Consider the following 27,808-nt stretch of genomic DNA (forward strand, 5'->3'; position numbering starts at 1 on the left):
TGGGACAGAAGGGAATTCACGGGCTATTGGAAGAGAGTGCCAACAGCCAAGCAGGACAGAGTGAAACCTACACAGATGGTCTGTGCCACAGCCCTGTGCGCCCCAGCCTGAGACAGGTGTCCACTGGTGTGCAGAGGCTGAGTGCTGGAACATGGGGTTTGGAGAGCAGACCCAGGAGAGGACTTCTGCTGGCTGTGAGGAGACAGCCTGAGGGGGTGGAAGTGAGGAAATCCGCAACCGGGAATGCTTGTGGAGGAAACTTGGACTGCCACAGAAGCAAAGAGCCATAGTTAAGTGATGCGTAAGGGGCGAAGCTGCCATTGCAGCCTCTCTCCCCATGTGCCAGCCCCTGCCTCCCTGGGCACTAAGAAGGGCCCCCGCTGGGGCCAGCTCTCCTGTGCCCGTGACTGCTGGCACCCCCATGTGCCCATCGCCACCAGGGCAGACTCATGTGCACCAGGGCAGACTCATGTGCTCCAGGGCAGCCTCAGGAGCAGACCCCTGTGGGTGGCCCACACACAGGTGGGGCTGAAATGACAGCTGAGCCCCAGGGGACATGCAACTAAGGAAGAAAAGCTGAAATCTCTCTTCACAGCTGCACAAACCCTGAATTGACACACCCGTGACTGGCCTTGTACAGTTAGCACCTACAGAACATCTGAATGGACAATAAGTGCTCCTGCAGCCAAGGCAGGTCTAGCTTTAGCAGCTGTAGACTTTGTGGGCACATACATATGAGGGTTGGGCTGGCCTAGAGTTGGACCTGCCCCCATAGCATCCACAGCAGGTCCAGATCCATGATTACTGCAATCCTAGGACCTGACTTCAGTAGATCTATGCTGGTGGCCTGGTGAAAACAACATATGAGAGACACCAGGCCCGATTGCTGGCATACCCACATTTAAGGTGGGGCTGAGAGCAGCGCCAATGATGGTGTAATCTGAGAGCTCGCACAACAGGTGAAAGGTGACACAACAGAGCATCCCCACAGGTGAACAGCTCCAGAGGAAGAATACTCAGCGGCTTCCTTCCCAGTGGGAGTGCTCCAATCCTGCCTACCTCACAGTGCAGATCAGAACCACAGCTAAGAAGGAGATCTGGGGGCCTCTACTCCAACAACTAGGGAGTAGAGCCCATCTCTGACAGGGCAGTGACAACCACAGAGCAAAGGGGATGCTCTACTCAATTTCCAGTACAGGCTATGGTCACCACAACATCAGTCATACCTCCTATAAAGGGGCTAATGGCCAGAATACACTGAGGAAAGAAGTGGCAGATATCTATACTAAAAACAACCCTCGCACCAAAGAATATTAAACCCACGCAGGCTACACATGGACATTCCCACATAAAATAGCCCTCCAAGACAGTGTGAGAGTCTGGCATTGGGCAGAAGAACCCCCAGAGCATTTAACCCCAAAGGCCAGCAGGGCTTGAGGGCAGGAGCTCCACAGGGCTGGAGGAAATGGAGACTCCACTCTTGGAGGGTGCACACAAGGTCTCACGTGCACTGGGACCCAGCACAAAGCAGTACCTGATAGAAACCTGGATTATACCTACCTAGGGGTCTTAGAGGGTCTCCTGGGGAGGCGAAGGTCAACTATCACTCACTGTGAAGGCTAGGACACTGAAGGCCCAGGGAATACTGATCAGAGTGAGATCCTCCAGAGGTGCACATTTCAGCACCAAGACCCGGCTTGAGAGCTGGAAAGTCTCAGTCCAAACAATGCCCAAGATAAGGACACAGCCCCATCCATCAGAAGACAGGCTGCCTGAAGTCATACTGAGCTCACAGCCACCTCAAAACACACCCCTTGACACGGCCCTGCCCATCAGAGGGACAAGACACAGCTCCACCTACAAGAGGGCAGGCACCAGTCCCTCCCAGCAGGAAGCCTACACAAGTCACTGGACCAACCTCATCCACCAGGGAGCAGACACCAGAAACAACAGGAATTATGATCCTGCAGCTGGTGGAAAGGAAACCCCAAACACAGAAAGTCAGACAAAATTAGTTGACAGAGAAATATGTTGCAAATGAAGGAACAAGATAAAATCCACAAGAACAACTAAATGATGAGGAGATAGGCAATCTACCTGAAAAAGAATTCAGAGCAATGATAGTAAAGATGATCCAAAATCTCAAAAAAAAAGAGTGGAGGCACAGATCGAGAAGGTACAAGAAATGTTTAACAAGGAGCTATGGACTTTGCTGGTGGCACAGCAGTTAAGAATCCACCTGCCAATGCAGGGGACACAGATTCAATCACAGGTCCAGGAAGATCCTACATGCCATGGAACAGCTAAGCCCATGCGCCACAACTACTGAGCCTGCACTCTAGAGCCTGCAAGGTGAAACTACTGAGCCTGCGTGCCACAACTACTGAAGTCCACGAGCCTAAAGCCTGTGCTCTACAACAAGAGAAGCCACCGCAATGAGAAGCTGCGCACTGCAGTGAAGAGTAGCCCCGGCTCACCGCAACTAGAGAAAGCCTACAAGCAGCAACAAAGACCCAACACAGAAATAAATAAATAAATAAACGAATGAATTAATGAATAAATAAATTTTTAAAATTTATTTAATTAGTTACTTAAAAAACCCAAGGAGCTAGATGATTTAAAGAACAAATAGAGATGAACAATACAATAACTGAAATGAAAAATACTCTAGAAGGAATCGACAGCAGAATAAATGAGGCAGAAGAAAGGATAAGTGAGCTGGAAGACAGAGTGGTGGAAATCACTGCCACAGAACATAATAAAGAAAAAAGAATAAAAAGAAATGAGGACAGCCTCAGAAACCTCTGGGACAATATTAAACACGTGAACATTCAAATTATACGGGTCCCAGAAGGAGAAGAGAAAGAGCCTGAGAAAATATTTGAAGATGTTATTGCTGAAAACTTGCCTAACATGAGAAAGGAAAAACTCACTGAAGTCCAGGAAGCACAGAGAATCCCATGCAGGATAAACCCAAGGAGGAACATGCTGAGACACATATTAATCGAAATGACAAAAATTAAAGACAAGAAAAATATTAAAAGCAACAAGGGAAAAAAAAAAGCAACAAGGGAAAAACAACAAACAACATACCAGGGAATCCCCATAAGGTTATCAGCTGAATTTTCAGCAGAAACTCTGTAGGCCAGAAGGGAGTAGCATGATATATTTAAAGTGATGAAAGGGAAGAAACTACAACCAAGAATACTCTACCCAGGGACTTCCCTGGTGGTGAAGTGGTTAAGAATCTGCCTACCAATGCAGGGGACACAGGTTCAAGCCCTGGTCTGGGAAGATCTCACATGCCTCGGAGCAACTAAGCCCATGAGCCACAAGTACTGAGCCTGTGTGCCACAACTACTGAAGCCCGCACGCCTAGAGTCCATGCTCCACAACAAGAGAAGCCACCGCAATAAGAAGCCTGCACACTGCAATGAAGAGTAGCCCCCGCTCACCGCAACTAGAGAAAGCCCAGGCGCAGCAATGAAGACCCAATGCAACCAAAAATACATAAATAAAATAAATAAATTTATTAAAAAAAGAAAAAGAATACACAGCAGAGCTCTCATTCAGATTCAACAGAGAACTCAAAAGCTTTACAGACAAGCAAAAGCTAAGAGAATTCAGCACCACCAAACCAGCTTTACAACAAATGTTAAAGGAACTTCTCTAGGTGGAAAGAGACCAGCAACTTAAAACAACCTGGTACATATATACACTGCTAAATCAAAACCTCACGGGAAATGCAAAGCCAAAACTACAATAGATACACACACACAAAAGAAAAAGCAGCCCAAACACAACACTAAAGATGGTGATCAAACCACAAGAGAACAAAAGAGGAAGGGAAGAAAAAAGACCTACAAACCCATAACAATTAAGAAAATGGCACTAGGAACATACATATTGATGATTACTTTAAATATAAATGGATTAAATGCTCCAACCAAAAGACATAGATGGGCTGAATGGATACAAAAACAAGATCTGTATACATGCTGTCTACAAGAGACCCACTTCAGATCTAGGGACACATACAGACTGAAAGTGAGGGGATGGAAAAAGATATTCCATGCAAATGAAAATCAAAAGAAAACTGGAATAGCAATACCTATATCAGACAAAATAGACTTTAAAATAAAGACTGTTACAAGAAACAAGGAAGAACACTACATAATGATCAAGGGAGCAATCCAAGAAGAAGATACAACAATTGTATATATATATGCACCCAACACAGGAGCACCTCAATATATAAAGCAAATGCTAACAGCCATAAAAGGAGAAATCAACAGTAACACAGTAATAGTGGGGGACTTTAACAACCCACAATGGACAGATCATCCAGACAGAAAATTAATAAGGAAACACAAGCCTTAAATGACACATTAGACCAGATAGACTTAATTGGTATCTATAGGACATTCCATTGAAAGCAGCAGAATACACATTCATCTCAAGTGCACATGGAACATTCTCCAGGGTAGATCACATCTTGTACCACAAATCAAACCTCACTAAATTTAAGAAAATTGAAATCATCTCAAGCATCTTTTCCAACTACAATGCTACGAGATTAGAAATCAATTACAAGAAAAAAAAACGGTAAGAAACAAAAACACATGGAGACTAAACAATATGTTACTAAACAACCAATGGATCACTGAAGAAATCAAGAGGAAATTTAAAAATACTTAGAGACTTCTCTGGTGGTCCAGTGCTTAAGATTCCATGCTTCTACCACAGGGGTTGGTGAGTTCAATCCCTGGTCGGGTAACTAAGATCCCACATGCCACGCAGCACAGCCAAAAAGATTTTTAAAAAATACCTAGAGACAAACGACAACAAAACCACGACAATCCAAACCTATGCAGCAAAAACTGTTCTAAGATTGTATAGCAATGCAATTTTACCTCAGGAAGCAAGAAAAATCTCAAGTAAACAACCTAACCTTATACCTAAAGCAACTAGAGAAAGAACAAACAAAACCTAAAGTTAGTAGAAGGAAAGAAATCATAAAGGTCAGAGCAGAAATAAATGAAATAGAGACAACGAAAACAATAGAAAATATCAATGAAACAAAAAGCTGGTTCTATGAAAAGATAAACAAAATTGATAAACCTTTAGCCAGACTCACCAAGAAAAAAATGGAGAAGGCTCAAATCAATAAAATTAGAAATGAAAAAGAAGTTACAACTGACACCACAGAAATACAAAGGATCATAAGAGACTACTACAAGCAACTGTATGCCAACAAAATGGACAACATGGAAGAAATGGACAAATTCTTAGGAAGGTACAATCTTGAAGATGGCAGAGTAGAAGGACGTGTGCTCACTCCCTCTTGACAGAGCACCAGAATCACAACTAACTGCTGAACAATCATCAAGAGGAAGACACTGGAACTCACCAAAAAAGATATCCCACATCCAAAGACAAAGGAGAAACTGCAGTGAGACACTAGGAGGGTGCAATCACAGTAAAATCAAATCCCATAACTGCTGGGGGTGACTCACAAACTGGAGAACACTTATACCACAGAAGTCCACCCAGTGGAGTGAAGGTTTTGAGCCCCACGTCAGGCTTCCCAACCTGGGGGTCCGGCAACGGGAGGAGGAATTCCTAGAGAATCAGACTTTGCAGGCTAGTGGGATTTGATTGCAGGACTTTGGCAGGACTGGGGGAAACAGAGACTCCACTCTTGGAAGCCACACACAAAGTAGTGTGCACATCGGAACCCAGGGGAAGGAGCAGTGACCCCATGGGAGACTGAATCAGCCCTACCTGCTAGTGTTGGAGGATCTCCTGCAGAGGCAGGGGGTGGCTGTGTCTCACTATGAGGACAAGGACACTGGCAGCAGGAGTTCTGGGAAATACTCCTTGGCGTGAGCCCTCCCAGAGTCTGATATTAGCCCCGTCAAAGAGCTTGGGTAGGCTCCAGTGTTGGGTCACCTCAGGTCAAACAACCAACAGGGAGGGAACCCAGCCCCACCCATCAGCAGACAAGTGGATTAAAGTTTTACTGAGCTCTGCCCACCAGAGCAACGCCCAGCTCTACCCACCACCAGTCCCTCCCATCAGGAAACTTGCACAAGCCTCTTAGATAGCCTCATCCACCAGAGGGCAGACAGCAGAAGCAAGAAGAACTACAATCCTGCAGCCTGTGGAACAAAAACCACATTCACAGAAAGTTAGACAAGATGAAAAGGCAGAGGGCTGTGTACCAGATGAAGGAACAAGATAAAACCCCAGAAAAACAACTAAATGGAGATAGGCAACCTTCCGGAGAAAGAATTCAGAATAATTACAGTGAAGATGATCCAGGACCACAGAAAAAGAATGGAGGCTAAGATCGAGAAGATGCAAGAAATGTTTAACAAACACCTAGAATAATTAAAGAACAAACAAACAGATGAACAATACAATAACTGAAATGAAAAATACACTAGAGGGAATCAATAGCAGAATAACTGAGGCAGAAGAACGGATAAGTGACCTGGAAGACAGAATGGTGGAACTCACTGCTGCGGAACAGAATAAAGAAGAAAGAATGAAAAAAAACGAAGACAGCCTAAGAGACATCTGGGACAACATTAAACGCAACAACATTCACATTATAGAGGTCCCAGAAGGAGAAGAGAGAGAGAAAGAAAGGACCCGAGAAAATATTTGAAGTCATTACAGTTGAAAACTTCTCTAACATGGGAAAGGAAATAGCCACCCAAGGCCAGGAAGCACAGAAAGTTCCAGGCAGGATAAACCCAAGGAGAAACACGCCAATACACATAGTAATCAAAAAGACAAAAATTAAAGAAAGTATTGAAAGCAACAAGGGAAAAATGACAACATACATGGAAACTCCTATAAGGTTAACAGCTGATTTCTCAGCAGAAACTCTACAAGCCAGAAGGGAGTGGTATGATATATTTAAAGTGATGAAAGGGAAGAACCTACAACCAAGATTATTCTCCAAGCAAGGACCTCATTCACATTTGATGGAGAAATCAAAAGCTTTACAGGCAAGCAAAAGCTAAGAGAATTCAGCACCACCAAACCAGCTCTCCAACCAATGCTAAAGGAACTTCTCTAAGTGGGAAACACAAGAGAAGAAAAGGACCTACAAAAACAAACCCATAACAATTAATAAAATGGTAATAGTAACATATATATTGATAATTACTTTAAACATGAATGGATTAAATGCTCCAACCAAAAGACACAGGCTCACTGAATGGATACAAAAACAAGACCCATATATATGCTGTCTACAAGAGACCCACTTCAGACCTAGGGACACATTCAGACTGAAAGTGAGGAGATGGAAAAAGATATTCCATGCAAATGGAAATCAAAAGAAAGCTGGAGTAGCAATACTCATATCAGATTAAATAGACTTTAAAATAAAGAATGTTACAAGAGACAAGGAAGAACACTACATAATGATCAAGGGATCAATCCAAGAAGAAGATGTAACAATTATAAATATATATGCACCCAACACAGGAGCACCTCAATACATACAGCAACTGCTAACAGCTATAAAAGAGGAAATCGACAGTAACACAGTAATAGTGGGGGACTTTAACACCTCACTTACACCAATGGACAGATCATCCAAACAGAAAATTCATAAGGAAACAGAACCTTTAAATGACACAATAGACCAGATAGATTTAATTGATATTTATAGGACATTCCATCCAAAAAGAACAGAATACACTTTCTTCTCAAGTGCACATGGAACATTCTCCAGGATAGATCACATCGTGGGTCACAAATCAAGCCTCGTAATTTTAAGAAAATTGAAATCATATCAAGCATCTTTTCAGACCACAACGCTATGAGATTAGAAATCAATTACAGGGAAAAATACGTAAAAAAACACATGGAGGCTAAACAATACATTACTAAATAATCAAGAGATCACTGAAGAAATCAAAGAAGAAATCAAAAAATGCCTAGAGACAAATGACAATGAAAATACAATGATCCAAAACCTATGGGATGCAGCAAAAGCAGTTCTAAGCAGGAAGTTTATAGCAATACAAGCTTACCTCAAGAAACAAGAAAAATCTCAAATAGACAATCTAACCTTACACCTAAAGGAATCAGAGAAAGAAGAACAAACAAAATCCAAAGTTAGTAGAAGGAAAGAAATTTAAAAGATCAGAGCAGAAATAAACAGAAACAAAGAAAACAATAGCAACGATCAATAAAACTAAAAGCTGGTTCTCTGAGAAGATAAACAAAATTGATAAACCATTAGCCAGACTCATCAAGAAAAAGCGGGAGAGGAGTCAAATCAATAAAATTAGAAATGAAAAAGGAGAAGTCACAACAGACACCACAGAAATACAAAGCATCCTAAGAGACTACTACAAGCAGCTCTGTGCCAATAAAATGGACAACCTGGAAGAAATGGGCAAATTCTTAGAGAGGTATAACCTTCCAAGACTGAACCTGGAAGAAACAGAAAATATGAACAGACCGATCACAAGTAATGAAATTGAAACTGTGATTAAAAATCTTCCAACAGGAGGAGCCTCCGCAATGGCGCCCGCCAGCATGGGATTTGTGCAGTAGAAGGAGCTCCCCTGTATGTGTTGCAGCTGCCCTCTGCCTCTCCAGGAGACTCTCCAAGACCAGCAGGTTTTTAAACTAGCCACAGAAAAGATGCCGAATCATCTCCCAGGGTAAAGGAACAATCATTTCCAGGCTGCTCAGGGTGAAGGAGGACACGTGGGAGACTGATACACAGACTTCCCACCATTCCTGTTTTCAGCTCCATACTCCACACTTACCTTCTGAGCCGTGTGGATGAAAGGCTCTTGGTGCTGCAGCCAGGAGACAGTGCTGTGTCTCTGAGGTGGGAGAGCCAACTTCAGGACACTGGTCCACAAGAGACCTCCCAGCTCCACATAATATCAAATGGCGAAAATCTCCCAGAGATCTCCATCTCAACACCAGCACCCAGCTTCACTCAACGACCAGCAAGCTACAGTGCTGGACATCCTATGCCAAACAACTAGCAAGACAGGAACACAACCCCACCCATTAGCAGAGAGGCTGCCTAAAACCATAATAAGGTCAAAGACACCTCAAAACACACCACCAGACATGGACCTGCCCACCAGAAAGACAAGATCCAGCCTCATCCACCTGAACACAGGCATTAGTACCCTCCACCAGGAAGCCTACAGAACCCACTGAACCAACTTTAGCCACTGGGGACAGACACCAAAAACAACGGGAACTATGAACCTGCAGCCTGCAAAAAGGAGACCCCAAACACAGTAAGATAAGCAGAATGAGAAGACAGAAAAACACACAGCAGATGAAGGAGCAAGATAAAAACCCACCAGACCTAACAAATGAAGAGGAAATAGGCAGTCTACCTGAAAAAGAATTCAGAATAATGATAATAAAGATGATCCAAAATCTTGGAAATAGAATGGAGAAAATACAACAAACATTTAACAAGGACCTAGAAGAACTAAAGATGAAACAAACAATGATGAACAACTCAACAAATGAAATGAAAAATACTCTAGATGGGATCAATAGCAGAATAACTGAGGCAAAAGAACGGATAAGTGACCTGGAAGATAAAAGAGTGGAAATAACTAATGCAGAGCAGAAAAAAGAATGAAAAGAACTGAGGACAGTCTCAGAGACCTCTGGGACAACATTAAACACACCAACATTCGAATTATAGGGGTCCCAGAAGAAGAAGAGAAAAAGAAAGGGACTGAGAAAATATTTGAAGAGATTATAGTTGAAAACTTCCCTAATATGGGAAAGGAAAGAGCTAACCAAGTCCAGGAAGCACAGAGAGTTCCATACAGGATAAATCCAAGGAGAAATATGCCAAGACACATATTAATCAAACTGTCAAAAACTAAATACAAAGAAAACATATTAAAAGCAGCAAGGGAAAAACAACAAATAACACACAAGGGAATCCCCATAAGGTTAACAGCTGATCTTTCAGCAGAAACTCTGCAAGCCAGAAGGAACTGGCAGGACATATTTAAAGTGATGAAGGAGAAAAACTTGCAACCAAGATTACTCTACCCAGCAAGGATCTCATTCAGATTTGATGGAGAAATTAAAACCTTTACAGACAAGCAAAAGCTGAGAGAGTTCAGCACCACCAAACCAGCTCTACAACAACTGCTAAAGGAATGTCTCTCAGCAAGAAACACAAGAGAAGGAAAAGACCTACAATAACGAACCCAAAACACTTAAGAAAATGGGAATAGGAACATACATATCAATAATTACCTTAAATGTAAATGGACTAAATGCTCCCACCAAAAGACACAGATTGGCTGAATGGATACAAAAACAAGACGCATATATTTGCTGTCTACAAGAGACCCACTTCAGACCTAGAGACACATACAGACTGAAAGTAAGGGGATGGAAAAAGACATTTCATGCAAATGGAAAGCAAAGAAAGCTGGAGTAGCAATTCTCATATCAGACAAAATAGACTTCAAAATAAAGACTATTAGAAGAGGCAAAGAAGGACACTACATTATGATCAACGGATTGATCCAAGAAGATATAACAATTGTAAATATTTATGCACCCAACATAGGAGCACCTCAATACATAAGGCAAATACTAACAGCCATAAAAGGGGAAATCGACAGTAACACATTCATAGTAGGGGACTTTAACACCCCACTTTCACCAATGGACAGATCATCCAAAATGAAAATAAATAAGGAAACACAAGCTTTAAATGATACATAAAACAAGATGGACTTAATTGATATTTATAGGACATTCCATCCAAAAACCACAGAATACACATTTTTCTCAAGTGCTCATGGAACATTCTCCAGGATAGATCATATCTTGGGTCACAAATCAAGCCTTGGTAAATTTAAGAAAATTGAAATTGTATCAAGTATCTTTTCCGACCACAACGTTATGAGACTAGATATCAATTACAGGAAAAGATCTGTAAAAAATACAAACACATGGAGGCTAAACAATACACTACTTAATGACGAAGTGATCGCTGAAGAAATCAAACAGGAAATTAAAAAATACCTAGAAACAAATGACAATGGAGACACGACGACCCAAATTCTATGGGATGCAGCAAAAGCAGTTCTAAGAGGGAAGTTTATATCAATACAATCCTACCTTAAGAAACAGGAAACATCTCGAATAAACAACCTAACCTTGCACCTAAAGCAATTAGAGAAAGAAGAACAAAAAAACCCCAAAGTTAGCAGAAGGAAAGAAATCATAAAAATCAGATCAGAAATAAATGAAAAAGAAATGAAGGAAACAATAGCAAAGATCAATAAAACTAAAAGCTGGTTCTTTGAGAAGATAAACAAAATTGTTAAACCATTAGCCAGACTCATCAAGAAAAAAAGGGAGAAGACTCAAATCAATAGAATTAGAAATGAAAAAGGAGAGGTAACAACTGACACTGCAGAAATACAAAAGATCATGAGAGATTACTACAAGCAACTCTATGCCAATAAAATGGACAACCTGGAAGAAATGGACAAATTCTTAGAAATGCACAACCTGCCAAGACTAAATCAGGAAGAAATAGAAAATATGAACAGACCAATCACAAGCACTGAAATTGAAACTGTGATTAAAAATCTTCCAAAAAACAAAAGGCCAGGACCAGATGGCTTCACAGGCGAATTCTATCAAACATTTAGAGAAGAGCTAACACCTATCCTTCTCAAACTCTTCCAAAATATAGCAGAGGGAGGAACACTCCCAAACTCATTCTACAAGGCCACCATCACCCTGATACCAAAACCAGACAAGGATGTCACAAAGAAAGAAAACTACAGGCCAATATCACTGATGAACACAGATGCAAAAATCCTCAACAAAATACTAGCAAACAGAATCCAACAGCACATTAAAAGGATCATACACCATGATCAAGTGAGGTTTATTCCAGGAATGCAAGGATTCTTCAATATATGCAAATCAATCAACGTGACACACCATATTAACAAATTGAAGGAGAAAAACCATATGATTATCTCAATAGATGCAAAGAAAGCTTTTGACAAAATTCAACACCTATTTATGATAAAAACCCTGCAGAAAGTAGGCATAGAGGGAACTTTCCTCAACATAATAAAGGCCATATGTGACAAGCCCACAGCCAACATTGTACTCAATGGTGAAAAACTGAAAGCATCTCCACTAAGATCAGGAACAAGACAAGGTTGCCCACTCTCACCACTCTTATTCAACATAGTTTTGGAAGTTTTAGCCAAAGCAATCAGAGAACAAAAGGAAATAAAAGGAATCCAAATCAGAAAAGAAGAAGTAAAGCTGTCACTGTTTGCAGGTGACATGATACTATACATAGAGAATCCTAAAGATGCTACCAGAAAACTACTAGAGCTAATCAATGAATTTGGTAAAGTAGCAGGATACAAAATTAACGCACAGAAATCTCTTGCATTCCTATACACTAATGATGAAAAATCTGAAAGTGAAATCAAGAAAATACTCCCATTTACCACTGCAACAACAAGAATAAAATATCTAGGAATAAACCTACCTAAGGAGACAAAAGACCTGTATGCAGAAAATTATAAGACACTGATGAAAGAAATTAAAGATAATACAAATAGATGGAGAGATATACCATGTTCGTGGATTGGAAGAATCAACATTGTGAAAATGACTCTACTACCCAAAGCAATCTACAGATTCAATGCAATCCCTATCAAACTACCACTGCATTTTTCACAGAACTAGAACAAAAAATTTCACAATTTGTATGGAAACACAAAAGACCCCGAATAGCCAAAGCAATCTTGAGAACGAAAAACAGAGCTGGAGGAATCAGGCTTCCTGACTTCAGACTATACTACAAAGCTACAGTAATCAAGACAGTATGGTACTGGCACAAAAACAGAAATATAGATAAATGGAACAGGATAGAAAGCCCAGAGATAAACCCACGCACCTATGGTCACCTTATCTTTGATAAAGGAGGCAGGAACGTACAGTGGAGAAAGGACAGCCTCTTCAATAAGTGGTGCTGGGAAAACTGAACAGGTACATGTAAAAGTATGAGATTAGATCACTCCCTAACACCATACAAAAAAATAAACTCAAAATGGATTAAAGACCTAAATGTAAGGCCAGAAACTATCAAACTCTTAGAGGAAAACATAGGCAGAACACTCTATGACATAAATCACAGCAAGATCATTTTTGACTCGCCTCCTAGAGAAATGGAAATAAAAACAAAAATAAACAAAGGGGACCTAATGAAACTTCAAAGGTTTTGCACAGCAAAGGAAACCATAAACAAGACAAAAAGACAACCCTCAGAATGGGAGAAAATATTTGCAAATGAAGCAACTGACAAAGGATTAATCTCCAAAATTTATAAGCAGCTCATGCAGCTTAATAACAAAAAAACAAACAACCCAATCAAAAAATGGGCAGAAGACCTAAGTAGACATTTCTCCAAAGAAGATATACAGACTGCCAACAAACACATGAAAGAATGCTCAACATCGCTAATCATTAGAGCAATACAAATCAAAACTACAATGAGATATCATCTCACACCAGTCAGAATGGCCATCATCAAAAAATCTACAAACAATAAATGCTGGAGAGGGTGTGGAGAAAAGGGAACACTCTTGCACTGTTGGTGGGAATGTAAATTGATACAGCCACTGTGGAGAACACTATGGAGGTTCCTTAAAAAACTACAAATAGAACTACCATATGACCCAGCGATCCCACTCTGGGCATATACCCTGAGAAAACCATAATTCAAAAAGAGTCATGTACCAAAATGTTCATTGCAGCTCTATTTACAATAGCCAGGAGATGGAAGCAACCTAAGTGTCCATTATCGGATGAATGGATAAAGAAGATGTGGCACATATATACAATGGAATATTACTCGGCCATAAAAAAACCTAGATTGAGCTATTTGTAATGAGGTGGATAGACCTAGAGTCTGTCATACAGAGTGAAGTAAGTCAGAAAGAGAGAGACAAATACCGTATGCTAACACATATATATGGAATTTAAGGAAAAAAACCTGTCATGAAGAACCTAGGGGTAAGACAGGAATAAAGACTGTGTCCTACTAGACCTACTAAAGAATGGACTTGAGGATATGGGGAGGGGGAAGGGTAAGGTGTGACAAAGCGAAAGAGAGGCATGGACATATATACACTACCAAACGTAAGGTAGATAGCTAGTGGGAAGCAGCCGCATAGCACAGGGAGATCAGCTCGGTGCTTTGTGACTGCCTGGAGGGGTGGGATAGGGAGGGTGGGAGGGAGGGAGACACAAGAGGGAAGAGATATGGGAACATATGTATATGTATAACTGATTCACTTTGTTATAAAGCAGAAACTAACACACCTTTGTAAAGCAATTATACTCCAATAAAGATGTTAAAAAAAAAATCTTCCAACAAACAGAAGTCCAGGACCACATGGCTTCACAGGAGAATTCTATCAAACATTTAGAGAAGAGCTAACACCCATCCTTCTCAAACTCTTCCAAAAAATTGCAGAGGAAGGAACACTCCCAAACTCATTCTATGAGGTCACCATCACCCTGATACCAAAACCAGACAAAGATACTACAAAAAAAGAAAATTACAGACCAGTATCACTGATGAATATAGTTGCAAAAATCCTCAATAAAATACTAGCAAAGAGAATCCAACAACACATTAAAAGGATCATACACCATGATCAAGTGGGATTTATCCCAGGGATTCAAGGATTCTGCAATATATGCAAATCAATCAATGTGATATACCATATTAACAAATTGAAGAAGAAAAACCATATGATCTTCTCAACAGATGCAGAAAAAGCTTTTGACAAAATTCATAACCCATTTATGATAAAAGCTCTCCAGAAAGTGGGCATAGAGGGAAACTACCTCAACATAATAAAGGCCATATATGACAAACCCACAGCAAACATCATTCTCAATGGTGAAAAACTGAAAGCATTTCCTCTAAGATCAGGAACAAGACAAGGATGTCCATTCTCACCACTATTATTCAACATAGTTTTGGAAGTCCTAGCCACGGCAGTCAGAGAAGAAAAAGAAATAAAAGGGACACAAATTGGAAAAGAAGAAGTAAAACTGTCACTGTTTGCAGATGACATGATACTATACATAGAGAATCCTAAAGATGCCACCAGAAAACTACTCTAGCTAATCAATGAATTTAGTAAAGTAGCAGGACACAAAATTAATGCACAGAAATCTCTTGCATTCCTATACACTAATGATGAAAAATATGAAAGAGAAATTAAGGAGACAATCCCATTTACCATTACGTCCAAAAGAATAAAATATCTAGGAATAAACCTACCTAAGGAGGCAGAAGACCTTTACTCTGAAAACTATAAGATGCTGATGAAAGAAATCAAAGATGACACAAACAGGTGGAAAGATATACCATGTTCTTGGATTGGAAGAGTCAAAATTGTCAAAATGACTATACTACCCACTGTAATCTACAGATTCAATGCAATCCCTATCAAAATACCAATGGTATTTTTCACAGACTTAGAAGAAAAAAATCTTAAAATTTGTATGGAAAAACATAAGGCCCCAAATAGCCAAAACAATCTTTGGAAAGAAAAATGGAGCTGAAGGAATCAGGCTCCCTGACTTCAGACTATACTACAAAGCTACAGTGATCAAAACAGTATGGTACTGGCACAAAAACAGAAATATAGATCAATGGAACAGGATAGAAAGCCCAGCAATAAACCCATGCACCTATGGTCAATTAATCTATGACAAAGGATGTAAGACTATATGATGGAGAAAAGACAATCTCTTCAATAAGTAGTGCTGAGAAAACTGGACAGCTACATGTAAAAGAATGAAATTAGAACACTCCTTAACACCACACACAAAAATAAACTCAAAATGGATTAGAGACCTAAATGTACTGGATACTATAAAACTCTTAGAGGAAAACATAGGCAGAACACTCTTTGCCATAAATTGAAGCAAAATCTTTTTCAACCCGTCTCCTAAAGTAATGGAAATAAAAACAAAAACAAATGGGACCTAATTAAACTTAAAAGGTTTGCACAGCAAAGGAAGTCATAAAGAAAATGAAAAGACAACCCATAGAATAGGAGAAAATATTTGCAAATGATGCCATAAAAAAGAACGAAATAATGCCATTTGCAGCAACATGGATGGACCTGAAACTAACACAACATTGTAAATCAAATATACTCCACAAATAAATAAATTAAATAAGTGATCTAAAGAGGTCAAAAAAAAGAAAAGAACAATACAGCAAGTTCTGAAGCATGTACAGTCACTGCAGCAAAGCAGGAACAGCTCCTACTTGCAGAATTCAGGCTACTCTTCAAAGCCCTTGCTCCTATAGATCGTGTTAAACCCAGGAGAAGCCTAGATAATGCCCAGCCTCCATCTGGCTAACCTCCACATTCGCTGATGGTGAGTCAAGGGCAGCAGCACCCAGCCCAATTCAGCACACAGGTGACTTGACCAAACAAACTCAGCCAGAAAATTAGCTCTCACTCACCTTCTCACACCTGTACTCCCCAAACTTGACCCCTCGCACCACCTGCTGGTAGATGAGGTTGGTGGCCACATTGTCTTCTGAGGGGTTGTGCCAGGGAGTGAAGACCTCCTTGCGGAAGAAGAGCCTCCACGGGGCGTTGCGCTCCTGGGCGCCCTGCTCCTTGGCATACTGCTCACACTGGGAGATGGCGTCCATGACGTGGTCGCTGCCACTGCCCAGGGAGGACACCTGCGGGCACAGGGCTGGAGGTCACCCAGTGAAAGGGTGAGCAGGCCGGGAAGGACCACAAGGAGCCACTGACTGTGCCAACTCTTCTCATTCGGATGGAAAACCAAAGCTCAGAGAGAGGAGGGGCTTGCCCAGGTCACCCAGGAGGCAGACCAGCATGGGACCCCTGGATCCTAACTCATGGGCTCTGAGCTGGCACAGCCACGTGGGAGTTTCCATTTCCTAGTACAAGCCTTTGGTGAAACTCTGATGGACAAATGGCCACTGAAAACACGGGAGGTAGCTGTTGGTGAGAAAAGTCCAGGCAAACGGCATCAGACAACATGTGCCTATCGCTGGACTTGCATGGGGTGAGGGCTGGGGGTCACCTCTGCTGTGGGTGGTGATGCTGGGTGTGGAGGCAAAATCACCCACTCCCAGGGCCAGCTCAGCAGAGAAGACTCCAAGCCCAGATGTGCCCCGGGAGGTATACACTCTGGCTGGTCAGTAACAAGTGAAGAGGAACTACCATAGCAACCTGATAAGGAATCACATGGCCATTTGCAAATGGCAAAACTGAATCTCAGCGAGCCAGTGGCTGTCTCTCTCTCTGCCATGTTCTTCTGCTGTCACCAGCAGAGGATTGAATCCACCTGCGCACATACGAGTGCAGTGAGCCCTGGATTTCAATCACCAGTGTGCTGTTGGGTTTCTCTTTAGGTGCTTAGGACCTCTCCACGATCCTAAGGAGTTGGGGCAGGACCAGGGTTACCACTGGTTTACAGAGGAGGAAACTGAGGCCCTGGAAGGTCAGTAACCACGCAAGGGCACCTGAGCCAGTAGGTGGCAGCACTGGGGTGGGAGCTGGTGGGTGACCCTGGGGGCTCCAGGAGGAGGGCATCAGGGCCAGCCTCACCTTATCAAACAGGGCGATGTAGAGGGAGAACCCGAAGCGGTCCTTGAGCGAGGTCTTGTCGGCTAGCGCGTCGCAGAGCTCCTTGGCCGTGGTTGCCGAGTCTGTCAACAGGGTCTTGGTGGTCCCGTCCATGAACGTCACAGGCAACATGATGGGCTTCTTGGACTTGGTGGCCTGAAAGTGATCCAAGGCTTTGTGGGAATCCTTTCACTTCAGAACATCTCACTCCCTCTGAGCTCCTGGCTCCCTGCTCCCTAATGGGGTTGGAGCCCTCGGACCTCAGCATCCCACGGCACATTGCCTGTCCCTGGTCACAGGTGCCCAGGGAGCCCTGCTGTGCTCCCCACCCTGAAAGGACCTTCAGGGTCCCTGAGGTGGGGCACTAGGGCTGGGTGGTTGGGCTTTTGCCACATTCGGGGGCTTCTGCCCTCCTGTCATGTAACCATCACAAGATCCTGTGAAATGAACATCTTTACTGTCATGTTGCAGATGAAGCCATTGAGACACAGAGGAAACCCCCTGCCCAAGTCACTTTGACTATAAAGCCAGCAGATGGGAGTCATCACCACTGTGGGCTGTCCCGTTCCAGTAGGCCTGAAATTCCAGAACTTGAGGGTGGGTGCTTGAATGACCACAGAATCCCAAAGTAGGCAAAGTTTCTGGGGCACTGGGGTGCACTGGCAACACACACACACACACACACACACACACACGCCTGGGGGCCACACCTGCAGCTCTAGCCAGCTTGGTGGCTGTGTCCGTGTCCCGTTGACGAAGGTCCTCCTGAGCCGCTCCTCACAGTATGGGGCGTAGCCAGGTGGTCCCCCGTGGATGAAGTTCCGCAGGTACTATGGACAGAGGACCAGCTGAGGGGGCCCCACTCCAGCCTCCCTCGGCCTCCCCACCTGTGAGATAGTCTGGGACCTGGGACCCTCTACCGGAGTGCTTGCACCTGGACAAACGTCTCCTCCAGCAATAAAATACAAAGAAATCAAAAGGGACTAAAAACTGCATACATGTGCAGTCAGGGCAATTATGAACAATAAGATACAAAAAGGCCACAAACCAACTGCCAGGAGCAAAAGCAGGGAACTGCCCATGACCCCTGCGCACAGCACCACCAAGGGGGTGGGCAGACCACCTAAGCCCCCCCTCCAGCCCGACCCACCAATCCGCCACCGCCCTCACCTCATTAAAGGGACCAGCCCGCCCCCGCTCAGGGAGTGAGCAAGGGCCCGTTTCTTGTTCTCGCTCCCTCGTGCTGAAGCAGCATGAGTCCCAGTAAAGCCTTGCCTGAATTTCTTGTCTGACCTCTTATCAACTTCTATCGATTAAAGAGGACCCAGGTCGGTAACACCCAGACCATCAGAGCAGCTTCACCGGGTCTCCTGCCTCTGGTCCCTCCACCCACACTGAACCCGCTCCTCAAGGCCCATCCATCCCCGTCCCTCCTCGGCTTTCCAGGCCTCCCCACTGTCCTCCAGATCAAGTCCACCTCCCTCACGTTTGGCAGCACGGCCACCATGATCCGGCCCTGCCTAGTCTCAGCTGCACCTCCTGCCTCACCCCACACACCATACCCCCTTCACCCAGCTTAACTGCTCCTCTTCCTCCAGGGCCCACCTCCCTGAGCCCTCCCCCTCTTCGCAGCGCTGACCAGCTGGGTTGATCCAGCTGTCACCTGCTCTGCCTCTGTGTCCCCAGCACCCAGGGCCTGACACTAAGGAGGAGTCACGAAAGGGCCTGAGATGAACGGAAGTGCTTCAGACCAGCATGTGGAGGGTCTAGGGGGCGCTATTGTCAAGCCCAGCAAACACATAAATAAAATGGGGCTCGGAGGAGATGGAGTGCAGTGGTGCGTGCCCAGGAGGAGGGGGCCAGGAAGATGGGCCCTGCGGAGGTGGGGAGGCCTGGGAGGAGATGACCCGGGCAGGGCCTCATTGCCAAGCCCCTCTGAGTTTCTTCCCCGTGCTCTGCCCCTCAACCCCAGGGACTGGGCGCGGCTCCCCTTCCCACCCCCGGAGGCCAAAAGCCTCCCCTACCTTAACGAACTTCTCAGAGGGGGCGAAGCAGCCCACACAGAGAGACACGAGGATCCAGCCCCGGGCATAGCTGCTCTTGGAGGGGTTGTGAGTGAGCTGCTTGCTGATCTGGCAGTAGATCTCATCCCTAGGCAGGCGGGGGTGGGGGGCAAGGACGGGAGACGCACTGCCTCAGAGGGAAAGCCCCACCCCTCCCAGCAGCAGGTAGGATGCTTGCTCTCCCGCTTGCCAGAGACCACCTGGGAGGAGGCAGGTGAGGCCAGGTGGGGAAGGCTGAGCCCAGGGCTCTGCAGCTACTGGAGGGGGTCTGGCTTTGGAGATAGGCTCATCAGGCACGAAGCACGCACGTTCCTGACTCCAGTCCAGAGTCCACGGCCGGGGCCCCATGATCCAGAGGGTGGTGCATACCCTGCTCCTGGGCACAGTGGCCCCAGTCACTGGTGACCACTTTGATGAGAAGCACAGGCTCCCCACATGCCTCATCCCTCACCAAGCTGCACGGCCTGGGCAGGTGAGTTCACCTCTGAGCCTGGCCCACAGACACGGCAGCAGGTACAATTTCTACTAATGGTAACTGGCAGAGCAGAAACAGGAAGGACAGCTGGGGAGTTTCTCTGGGGGATGGAATGACATTCTCTTGACATAGTGCTATAATATCTGAATATTTAAATGGCCATGCTTTACTTCTGCAATCAGATTAAAGCAATGAAGGTAGTTTTTTGTTTTGTTTTCATTTTAAAGGGAAATGATACCACCCCTTCCTTACAGGATTTCTGTGAAGAAAAATGAGCCAAGGCTTATACAGCACCTGGCAGGGTGCCCAGCACAGTAAACCCCCCGCAGATGCCAGCCTAGCTGCAGCTGTGAAGATGCTGCATGCCCCCTTCAGGGCCAAGGGCGGGACCCACCAAGATGGAGTGACCACCAGGGGGCACTAACTGTTGCTCCTCCCTCTGTGAAGGGCAGGTATCTAATTCAGTGGCTCCCCAATTTTGAGAGCTCATGGACCAACGCAACCTCAAAATAAATTGTGGACGTCGCTAACTTATTATCAAGACAATAAGGACATTTAAAACACACCACACACACAGCACCTGCCCACTATCTATATCACAATCATTTTATAAAACAAATGTAATTTTAATATCCAAAAAGTAGGAAGGGCAAAATCTCAGAACAAAGAACAGTGCTTTAAATAAGTTAAATTTAGAAACATCCTTATTTTTCCCATCTTGCTACAGGCCAGTGACAACTATCACCCATAGCTGGGAGCCCCTGACCCCGTTCGATTCATGGACAGGGAGACGGAGGCCGGGAGGAGGGAGGGATTAGCCATGGCCCCTCAGGGAGTTGGCACCCCAGGCTTCTAACGGTCCAGGGCTCCTGGCACTGTGTTCTCTAGAAGTACCCCTTTAGGTCTGATGGTGAGATAACTGGGAGGCAAATTCTTGCCCTTAAACATACCTTGGGCAGCCACCTTTTCTTCCTGGAGGTTGGCGGTCCCAAGTGCTACATCTCTGGCGAGCGAGGTAGTCACTGGCCTCGAGGAGCAATGAAAGGGAGGCCAGTGACCCCTGGGCAAACCTCTTCCTCTCTGGACCTCATGTCTCCCACTGGGAAAATGACACTTGACCTCCCCACCCGGCCCATCCTGCTGTCCTCCCAGCCAGCACACACAAGTTCATGGGATCAGCTCTCCTAACCAGCCATCCGTGCAGATGGAGTTCTCGGAGAAACCCTATCTGCCTTCCCTCCGCTGATGCAGCTGAGTTGATTCCGTAATTGCTCCTGGAAAGTCATGGATCATCGCAGCTCCTCCCCAACACCCCAGGGACCTGAGCAAAGGCCTCTCCTGGGCCTGCGTGGGGAAGGAGCCACTTGCAGGATCCCAGGCATTCTGACCACAGTAACCCTGACCACGGGCCTGGGCTGGGTACACCGAAGGTGCCGGCAGGGATAGGGTTAGAGCAGAAGATGTATGTCAGATAATGCTAACAACAGCTACCGTTTACTGAGTGCCCACTGTGTAGGTCCTGTGTCACACTTTCCATAGTTTTATCTGCCCACAAGCCTACAAGGTAGGTACTTTTATTATTCCATCTTTACAGATGAAGAAACTGAAGCTTACAGAGCTGAAATCACTCTACCAAGGTCACACAACCAGCTAGCAGCAGAGCTAAACCCAGGCCTGGTAGCTCTTAAAGTGACAGAGCTACCACTCAGCCAACAAAAGCCTTGCAGGTCTGGAAGTGCGGGATGCCTCCCCTGATAGCTGCCCCCTCCCTGTGCCCCTGCCCCTCAGGCACTGACCGGAGTGCTGGCCGCAGGATGCCGTTGCCAATGATGAAGTGCAGCTTCTCCAGGTTGGAGGTGGGCCGGTCCTCCAGCATGCTGTTGCCCTGCACCGTGGACTCTCCGTCATGCAGCCTCTTGGTCACCTGGGCCACAGGGAGGGGTAAGGCTTGGCCGGGGCCCTGCTGTTTGCCTGAGTCTGCCCACTCCCCCGGAGAGCAGAATCCTGGGAGTAGCCAGAGAGCTGGCTCCCCACCACTGTCACAGCCCCGCCCGTGCAGAACAGATGCTGGGTGGATACCTGGTCCGGTGCTACGCGCTTCTGGGGATAAGGCTCCTCTGCAGCCTCCTTGACATCTACCCCCAGCCCTACCCCAGGGAAGTCCCCTCAGCCAGGCCAGGGGCTCCTCTGACTCCTGATGGGATCCCTATCTCTCTGAGGTGGGCCACACACCACTCCGACACCCAGAGTACACCTGGGTTCCAAACACCCGGCCACCATCACCTGTCATTAACTCCCTGGCTCCTGTGTGAATAGCCTTGGGCCTGGGTTCTTATAGATGGGCTTTTCCTCTCTGGTTCCACATGGGCCACAACGCCAGCCCCGTGCTCTGCCCAGAGACAGGGTGAGTGGCGGAAGCACGCCCCTGCAGGCAGTCCTCATGTCTGCTGAGCACCCACGGCCATCATCTCACGCCATCATCCCAGGAATCCACTAGCAGGCATTTTCTTCCCTGGGTGCCTTGGATACCGAGCAGTGGAGCTGGGACTCAGATCTGGGGTAACATAGCTACAAGACTGGATTGGAGCCTCAGATGGGGAACAAAATGAGGACAAAGACAAAGCAGGCTGAGGAATCCCAGGAGGAGCAGCCTGACTCTGCTGTAGAGGGGAAGGCTTCCTGGAGGAGGTGACCCCCCAGGCACAGAAGAGGAAGGAGGAATTTTAGGCAGAGGGACCGGTGTGCACAAAAGCAGGGGCATGGAGGAACCAGTCCCTCTGCACCGTGAATGCCTTAGTTCGTGTCTGTCAGCCCTCCCAGCCTGGACAGTCCTGGAGCAATGGGCCAGGACGGTGCTCAGAAAACACAAGGTGACTAAATGAATGACAAACAAACTAATAGTGTTAATGCCCCATGGGCACTGTTATCCCACAGAAAATTCTTATCAACTAAAAGGTCCCTGGATCAGAGCTTCCCTGGGGGCGCAGTGGTTGAGAGCCCGCCTGCCGATGCAGGGGACACGGGTTCGTGCCCTGGTCTGGGAAGACCCCACATGCCGCAGAGCGGCTGGGCCCGTGAACCATGGCCGCTGAGCCTGCGCGTCCGGAGCCTGTGCTCCACAACAGGGGAGGTCACAACAGTGAGAGGCCCGCGTACCGCAAAAAAAAAAAAAAAAAAAAAAAAAGGTCCCTGGATCAAAGGCAACGGGTCCATGCCCTGGCATGTCCTCCCTCTCACCATCTGCCACCCCAGCCCTCCCCAGCTCTCGTGGCCCATCTTCCGGGAAGCCTCCCTGACCGACCCCAGCCTGAGAACAGTGCCCTCTTCCTTGCATCCTGTCTGCCTGATCACATCCAACGCTGTCCTGCTGGCCATCCTGGTCCCCTGAGGATAGACAGTATCCACTCCACTCCTGTCCCTGTTGGTCCCAAGCCCAGCCTTGCCCCAGCCTGGGCCACCAAGGCCGTGCAGGGTCTTTTCTGACCTCCTCTGTCAGTTTGGACTTCTTCTTCAAGGTCAAGTGCACCAGTTTGTGCCTCACGCTGCTCTTCTTTTGCCCCTCAGGGAGCTGGGCCTGCCGGACAAACAGGGGTCAGAGTCAAACGAGTGGACGGAAAGTAATGACAAGAGCAACTGATAATGTGGTTAGAATTGTCTCACCTCCACACTAACGTGTATCACCCCAGCCCATCAGCCCAGTGACAAATGGGAAAAGTGTAGTAACCCACCCACCGCCTCCCAGCAAGTCAAAATTGAAGCTGGCTCTGACTGCAAAGCCTGTCTGCCCTGCCACATGGCCTCAATCGTGGTCAGCACTTTACAGTTTATATCAAACTCACACTATTCGTTCCCAGGAGTAGACGGAGGAGGGCAGGGGTCAGGGAGGTGAGGCAGAGGCAAATTTTAGGGCGCTCCTTCTGCTGAGGACCTTAAGGCTGGGGGTGGCCTGGAAGGGACCTTGGCCAGAGGGCACCTGCGACTCACCTCGCCCTCGCCCTGCAGGGCCTGAAGCTCCCTCTTGTATGTTTTCTTGCCCAGAGTCTCATAAATCTTGGTCATCACAGGAATCTTCTCGCTGCCGTCACTCATGGCCGTGTGGTACTTGGGCTCAGGGAGGTCCCCCATGAACCGGAGGATAGTGATCCAGACTGCCAGGGCCGCCTGGGGACAGACCCATACCAGTCAGAAAGCCTGAGCGCAGGATGTGGCTGAAGCCATCAAAATGACCCAGGGGTGGGGGAGAGGCTGGAGAACCCCACTCCCGCCAACCGGAGGAGGACCACTGAGCTGAGTGCCTTGTGGGTGTTCCTCGGGGCCTTGCCCTGTGGCCCGGCCGCAGGCTGGGTGCGGGATGAGGTCAGCCCTGGTCCCTGCATAGCTGGGCCCCAGCCCCTCGGCACCCGCGCTGCCAGCACGGACAGCCCCAGCCCTCACCAGCTGGTCGCCCTCATCGTCGTGGTACAGCAGTGGCTGCTTGAGCGGCCGCCGGGTGTAGGTGTGCGTGGTCGTGCCCTGGAAGTAAGTGGCAGCGAACTTGGCGAATTTATAATCGGACAGGTCTTCCTCATCCTCATCAGGCAGGGGCAGGGCCGCATCCAGGTCTTCCTCCACCATCTCCCTCCGCCCGCGCTCCAGGTCCTGGGGAGACAAAAGGGGTTCCCTGCCATAGGGGCAAATGGGGCTGGGCTGCAGTCCCCCAGCCTGTCCCTGTAGGGCCAGCTCTTCCTCCAGAAGTGTAGGGCGCTGTTCATCCTGTTCACTCCCCAGACAGAGCCCAGTGCAAGGTAGCTCCTCAACACATGATTGAATAAAGGTTTGTGAACGGCCCTGAAGGAAGGAGGAAGTGATTGACCCAAAGTCATATGGCAGGCTGGTGGCTGGACAGGGCCTGGGACTGCAGCCCCGTCCCAGGTCATCACAGCTGCCTTCTGCTCAGAGGGGACCACGTGGACTTTAACACAGAGGGGCACAAGAGGAGGGACGGCACCACACTGGGGCCTGTCCCAGCCCCTTCCCCAGTTTGGTACCTCGAAGCCACTAGGTGCCTGGCCCTCCTGGCCTGGCAGGCTGCCTGAAGTCCCCAGGAAGCCAAACATCTTGTCCACCATGTCCGAGTGATTGATCGGCTCGTGGCGGGCCCTCTCCATCTGCTCCAGGAGCTCCTTCTTCCGCCGAGACTCCTCCTTCTCCTTCAACTCCCGCTCTGCGTCCTCACGGGCCAGCTGGGCCAGGCGCTCCTGCGAGGTGGGGGTGATGCAGCGTCAGGGAGCAAGCCCCCCGTGGGGAGCCCACGGGAGCCCCTGCAGCAGCCAGGCCAGAGTCCTAACCTCCTCGGGGCCCTCCTGACCGCTGGGAAGGATGGAGCCTCGGGCCTTTCCACCCTGGGACACACCTGCTCAGCCCTCACAGCTCAGTGCAGACAGATGCCCAGTGCTGAGCCAGAGACAGCTCACAACAAGCTCAGACAGTAATGTCACCTGCCTGCCTCGAGGCTCAGCTGGGACCACCTCCTCCAGGAAGCCTGCTCAGGTCTGCCCACCCGAAGGGGACCACACCAACCCCAAAATCCAAGAGCCACTGCATATAGGCTCTAGACCACCGCTGTCCAATAGAAATATAATGCAAGCCACATATGTAGTGGCTACATTCAAAATAGTTTTTCAAAAAATAGGTTAGATCAACTTTAATAATGTATTTCATTTAACCCAATATTTCCAAAGAATTATCTTGACATGTAATTAATATTAAAAAATAGTACTGAGATATTTTATATTCCTTTTTTTTTTTTTTTTTTACTGAGTCTTCAAAATCTAGTGTATAATTGGGAATTCCCTGGAAATCCAGTGGTTAGGACTTGGTGCTTTCAGTGCCGTGGGCCCGGGTTCGATCCCTGGTCGGGGAACTAAGATCCCACAAGCCTCACTGCGTGGCCAAAAAGAAAAAAAAGAAAAAGAAATCAAGTCTGTATTTTGCACTGACCATGCTTTGCCCTTTCAAGTGCTCTGTAGCTACACATGGCTCCCACCCCGGCTCAGGCTGTTTATCCTGTTACAACACAGCTGAGGGCCTGGACCCGCTCACTCTGCAGCCACAGCCCTCTGGCCTGGCCTGGCACAGAACAGGCACCCAGCGCACGAAGGAAGGAAGGAAGGTCGTGTGGACAGAGGCTGGACAGCCGGTGTTGGCTGAGGGCTGCTGAACCAGTGAATGGATGTCTAAGGAGTCGGCACATCCCCAGCTCACCTGATGCTTGCGTTCAGCCTCCTCCTTGGCCTTCTTGGCGCTCATCTCCTTCCGGAGCTTCTGCTCCTCCGCCAGCCGCATTTTCTCAGCCTCCAGGCGCCGCAGGTACTGGGGGAGGGGGCGGCAGGGTGCGCATCAAACCGTGTGTGACCCTCACGGTGCTTCCCGCCAGCTCGACCCCACCCCACCCTGGCTGAGTTCTGGGACTGGGAATGACTTTGCCAAATAATTTGGTAGAGGGAAACTGAGGCACATGAGAACCCCTCCAGGTGCCACAGCGGGTTGGGGGCACCGCTGATCCCAAAGCCAAAGCAGGTTCACCTTGGCCTCCCAAAGAGTCACAACAGGGACTGGGCCCCTGCCCTGCCCCTGGCTGGAAAGAGGGAAATGAGGGATCCAGTCTTGTGCATGCCTCCAAAGAGGTAGAGCCCTACATCCCCACCCCCCAACAGGCTCAGGCCACACGTGGGGGCGATATGTCTGCCTGAGGTGGAAGAGCACCCCTCGGAGGACACAGCTGTCACAGGGCTCAGAGCTGTGGCTGCTGTGGACCTGGGACCCTTACCTCAGCCCTGAGGCGCCGGTGCAGCCTGCGGGCGATCATGCCCCGGGCGTAGGCCTGCACGGTGATCACAGCCCAGAGGCGATGACGGAAAGCCTTGCGCACCAGGTAGGCGCGGCAGCGGGCCTGGAACCCGATGATGCGCCGGCGGGCCCGGCAGTACTGCTGGTGCAGCTTCCGGGAGCGGTGCAGGGCTTGCAGCCGCAAGAAGCCCAACCGCATCTGCAAGGATGGCCACCTGCTGAGAACCAGGGCCCTGATTCCAGACCAACCCTGCCCAGTGGAGGTCACTGCCCCGGGCTCCACTCTCCAACCTGCATGCCCCGAAGGCACAGCTGTCTCCTCTCAGACCAAAGTTTCCCAGGGAGTGGCCTTGGCTTCCCCTGTGATGCAGTCCCCCCAAGAGACTCCCATCCTCAGACCAGGAGTGGGCCTCCTTCCTGTCCACCTCCCCAGCCCCAAGGCCAGTTCCTTCACAGGGGTCCATGTGACACACCCGTTCCTGGCCCCCTCTGAGGTGTTTAATAACCCAGGTGTTCATCACCCACCAAAACATTCCAGAAGAAAAGCACAAACATTGCTGACCAGATGGGGAGAGCTGCAAAAACCAGACTCAGACTTTGGGCTGGAGGAATGGTAGGGGCTGGCAGGGTGGCAAGAGGTCAGCCAGGCCCCGCAAACAGGTAAGTCCTGCTGCTATGGCAACAGGGCCAGGTTCAAAGGCTTCGTGAGGCAACAAGCAGCTCCC

At 47.4% G+C, this 27,808-nt stretch overlaps 1 protein-coding gene across 1 annotated transcript in view; it reads right to left on the minus strand.

Moving 5' to 3' along the window:
- MYO7A (myosin VIIA) overlaps window positions 1–27,808 on the minus strand; it is a 103,897-nt gene that overhangs the window by 25,582 nt on the left and 50,507 nt on the right. Inside the window, exons 21-31 of the mRNA XM_029208217.1 lie at window positions 27,064–27,282; window positions 26,499–26,606; window positions 25,283–25,492; window positions 24,690–24,893; window positions 24,240–24,416; window positions 23,740–23,829; window positions 22,052–22,179; window positions 19,742–19,868; window positions 18,428–18,547; window positions 17,700–17,873; window positions 16,577–16,804 (exon numbers count right to left, since the gene is read on the minus strand). Of these exons, the coding sequence (XP_029064050.1) occupies window positions 16,577–16,804; window positions 17,700–17,873; window positions 18,428–18,547; window positions 19,742–19,868; window positions 22,052–22,179; window positions 23,740–23,829; window positions 24,240–24,416; window positions 24,690–24,893; window positions 25,283–25,492; window positions 26,499–26,606; window positions 27,064–27,282 (1,785 nt within the window). The remainder of the gene's footprint in view (window positions 1–16,576; window positions 16,805–17,699; window positions 17,874–18,427; window positions 18,548–19,741; window positions 19,869–22,051; window positions 22,180–23,739; window positions 23,830–24,239; window positions 24,417–24,689; window positions 24,894–25,282; window positions 25,493–26,498; window positions 26,607–27,063; window positions 27,283–27,808) is intronic.

The sequence above is a fragment of the Monodon monoceros genome, unplaced genomic scaffold (genome assembly GCF_005190385.1).
Source record: "Monodon monoceros isolate NGI ecotype Baffin Bay Population unplaced genomic scaffold, NGI_Narwhal_1 Super_Scaffold_7, whole genome shotgun sequence".
Lineage (NCBI taxonomy): Eukaryota > Metazoa > Chordata > Mammalia > Artiodactyla > Monodontidae > Monodon > Monodon monoceros.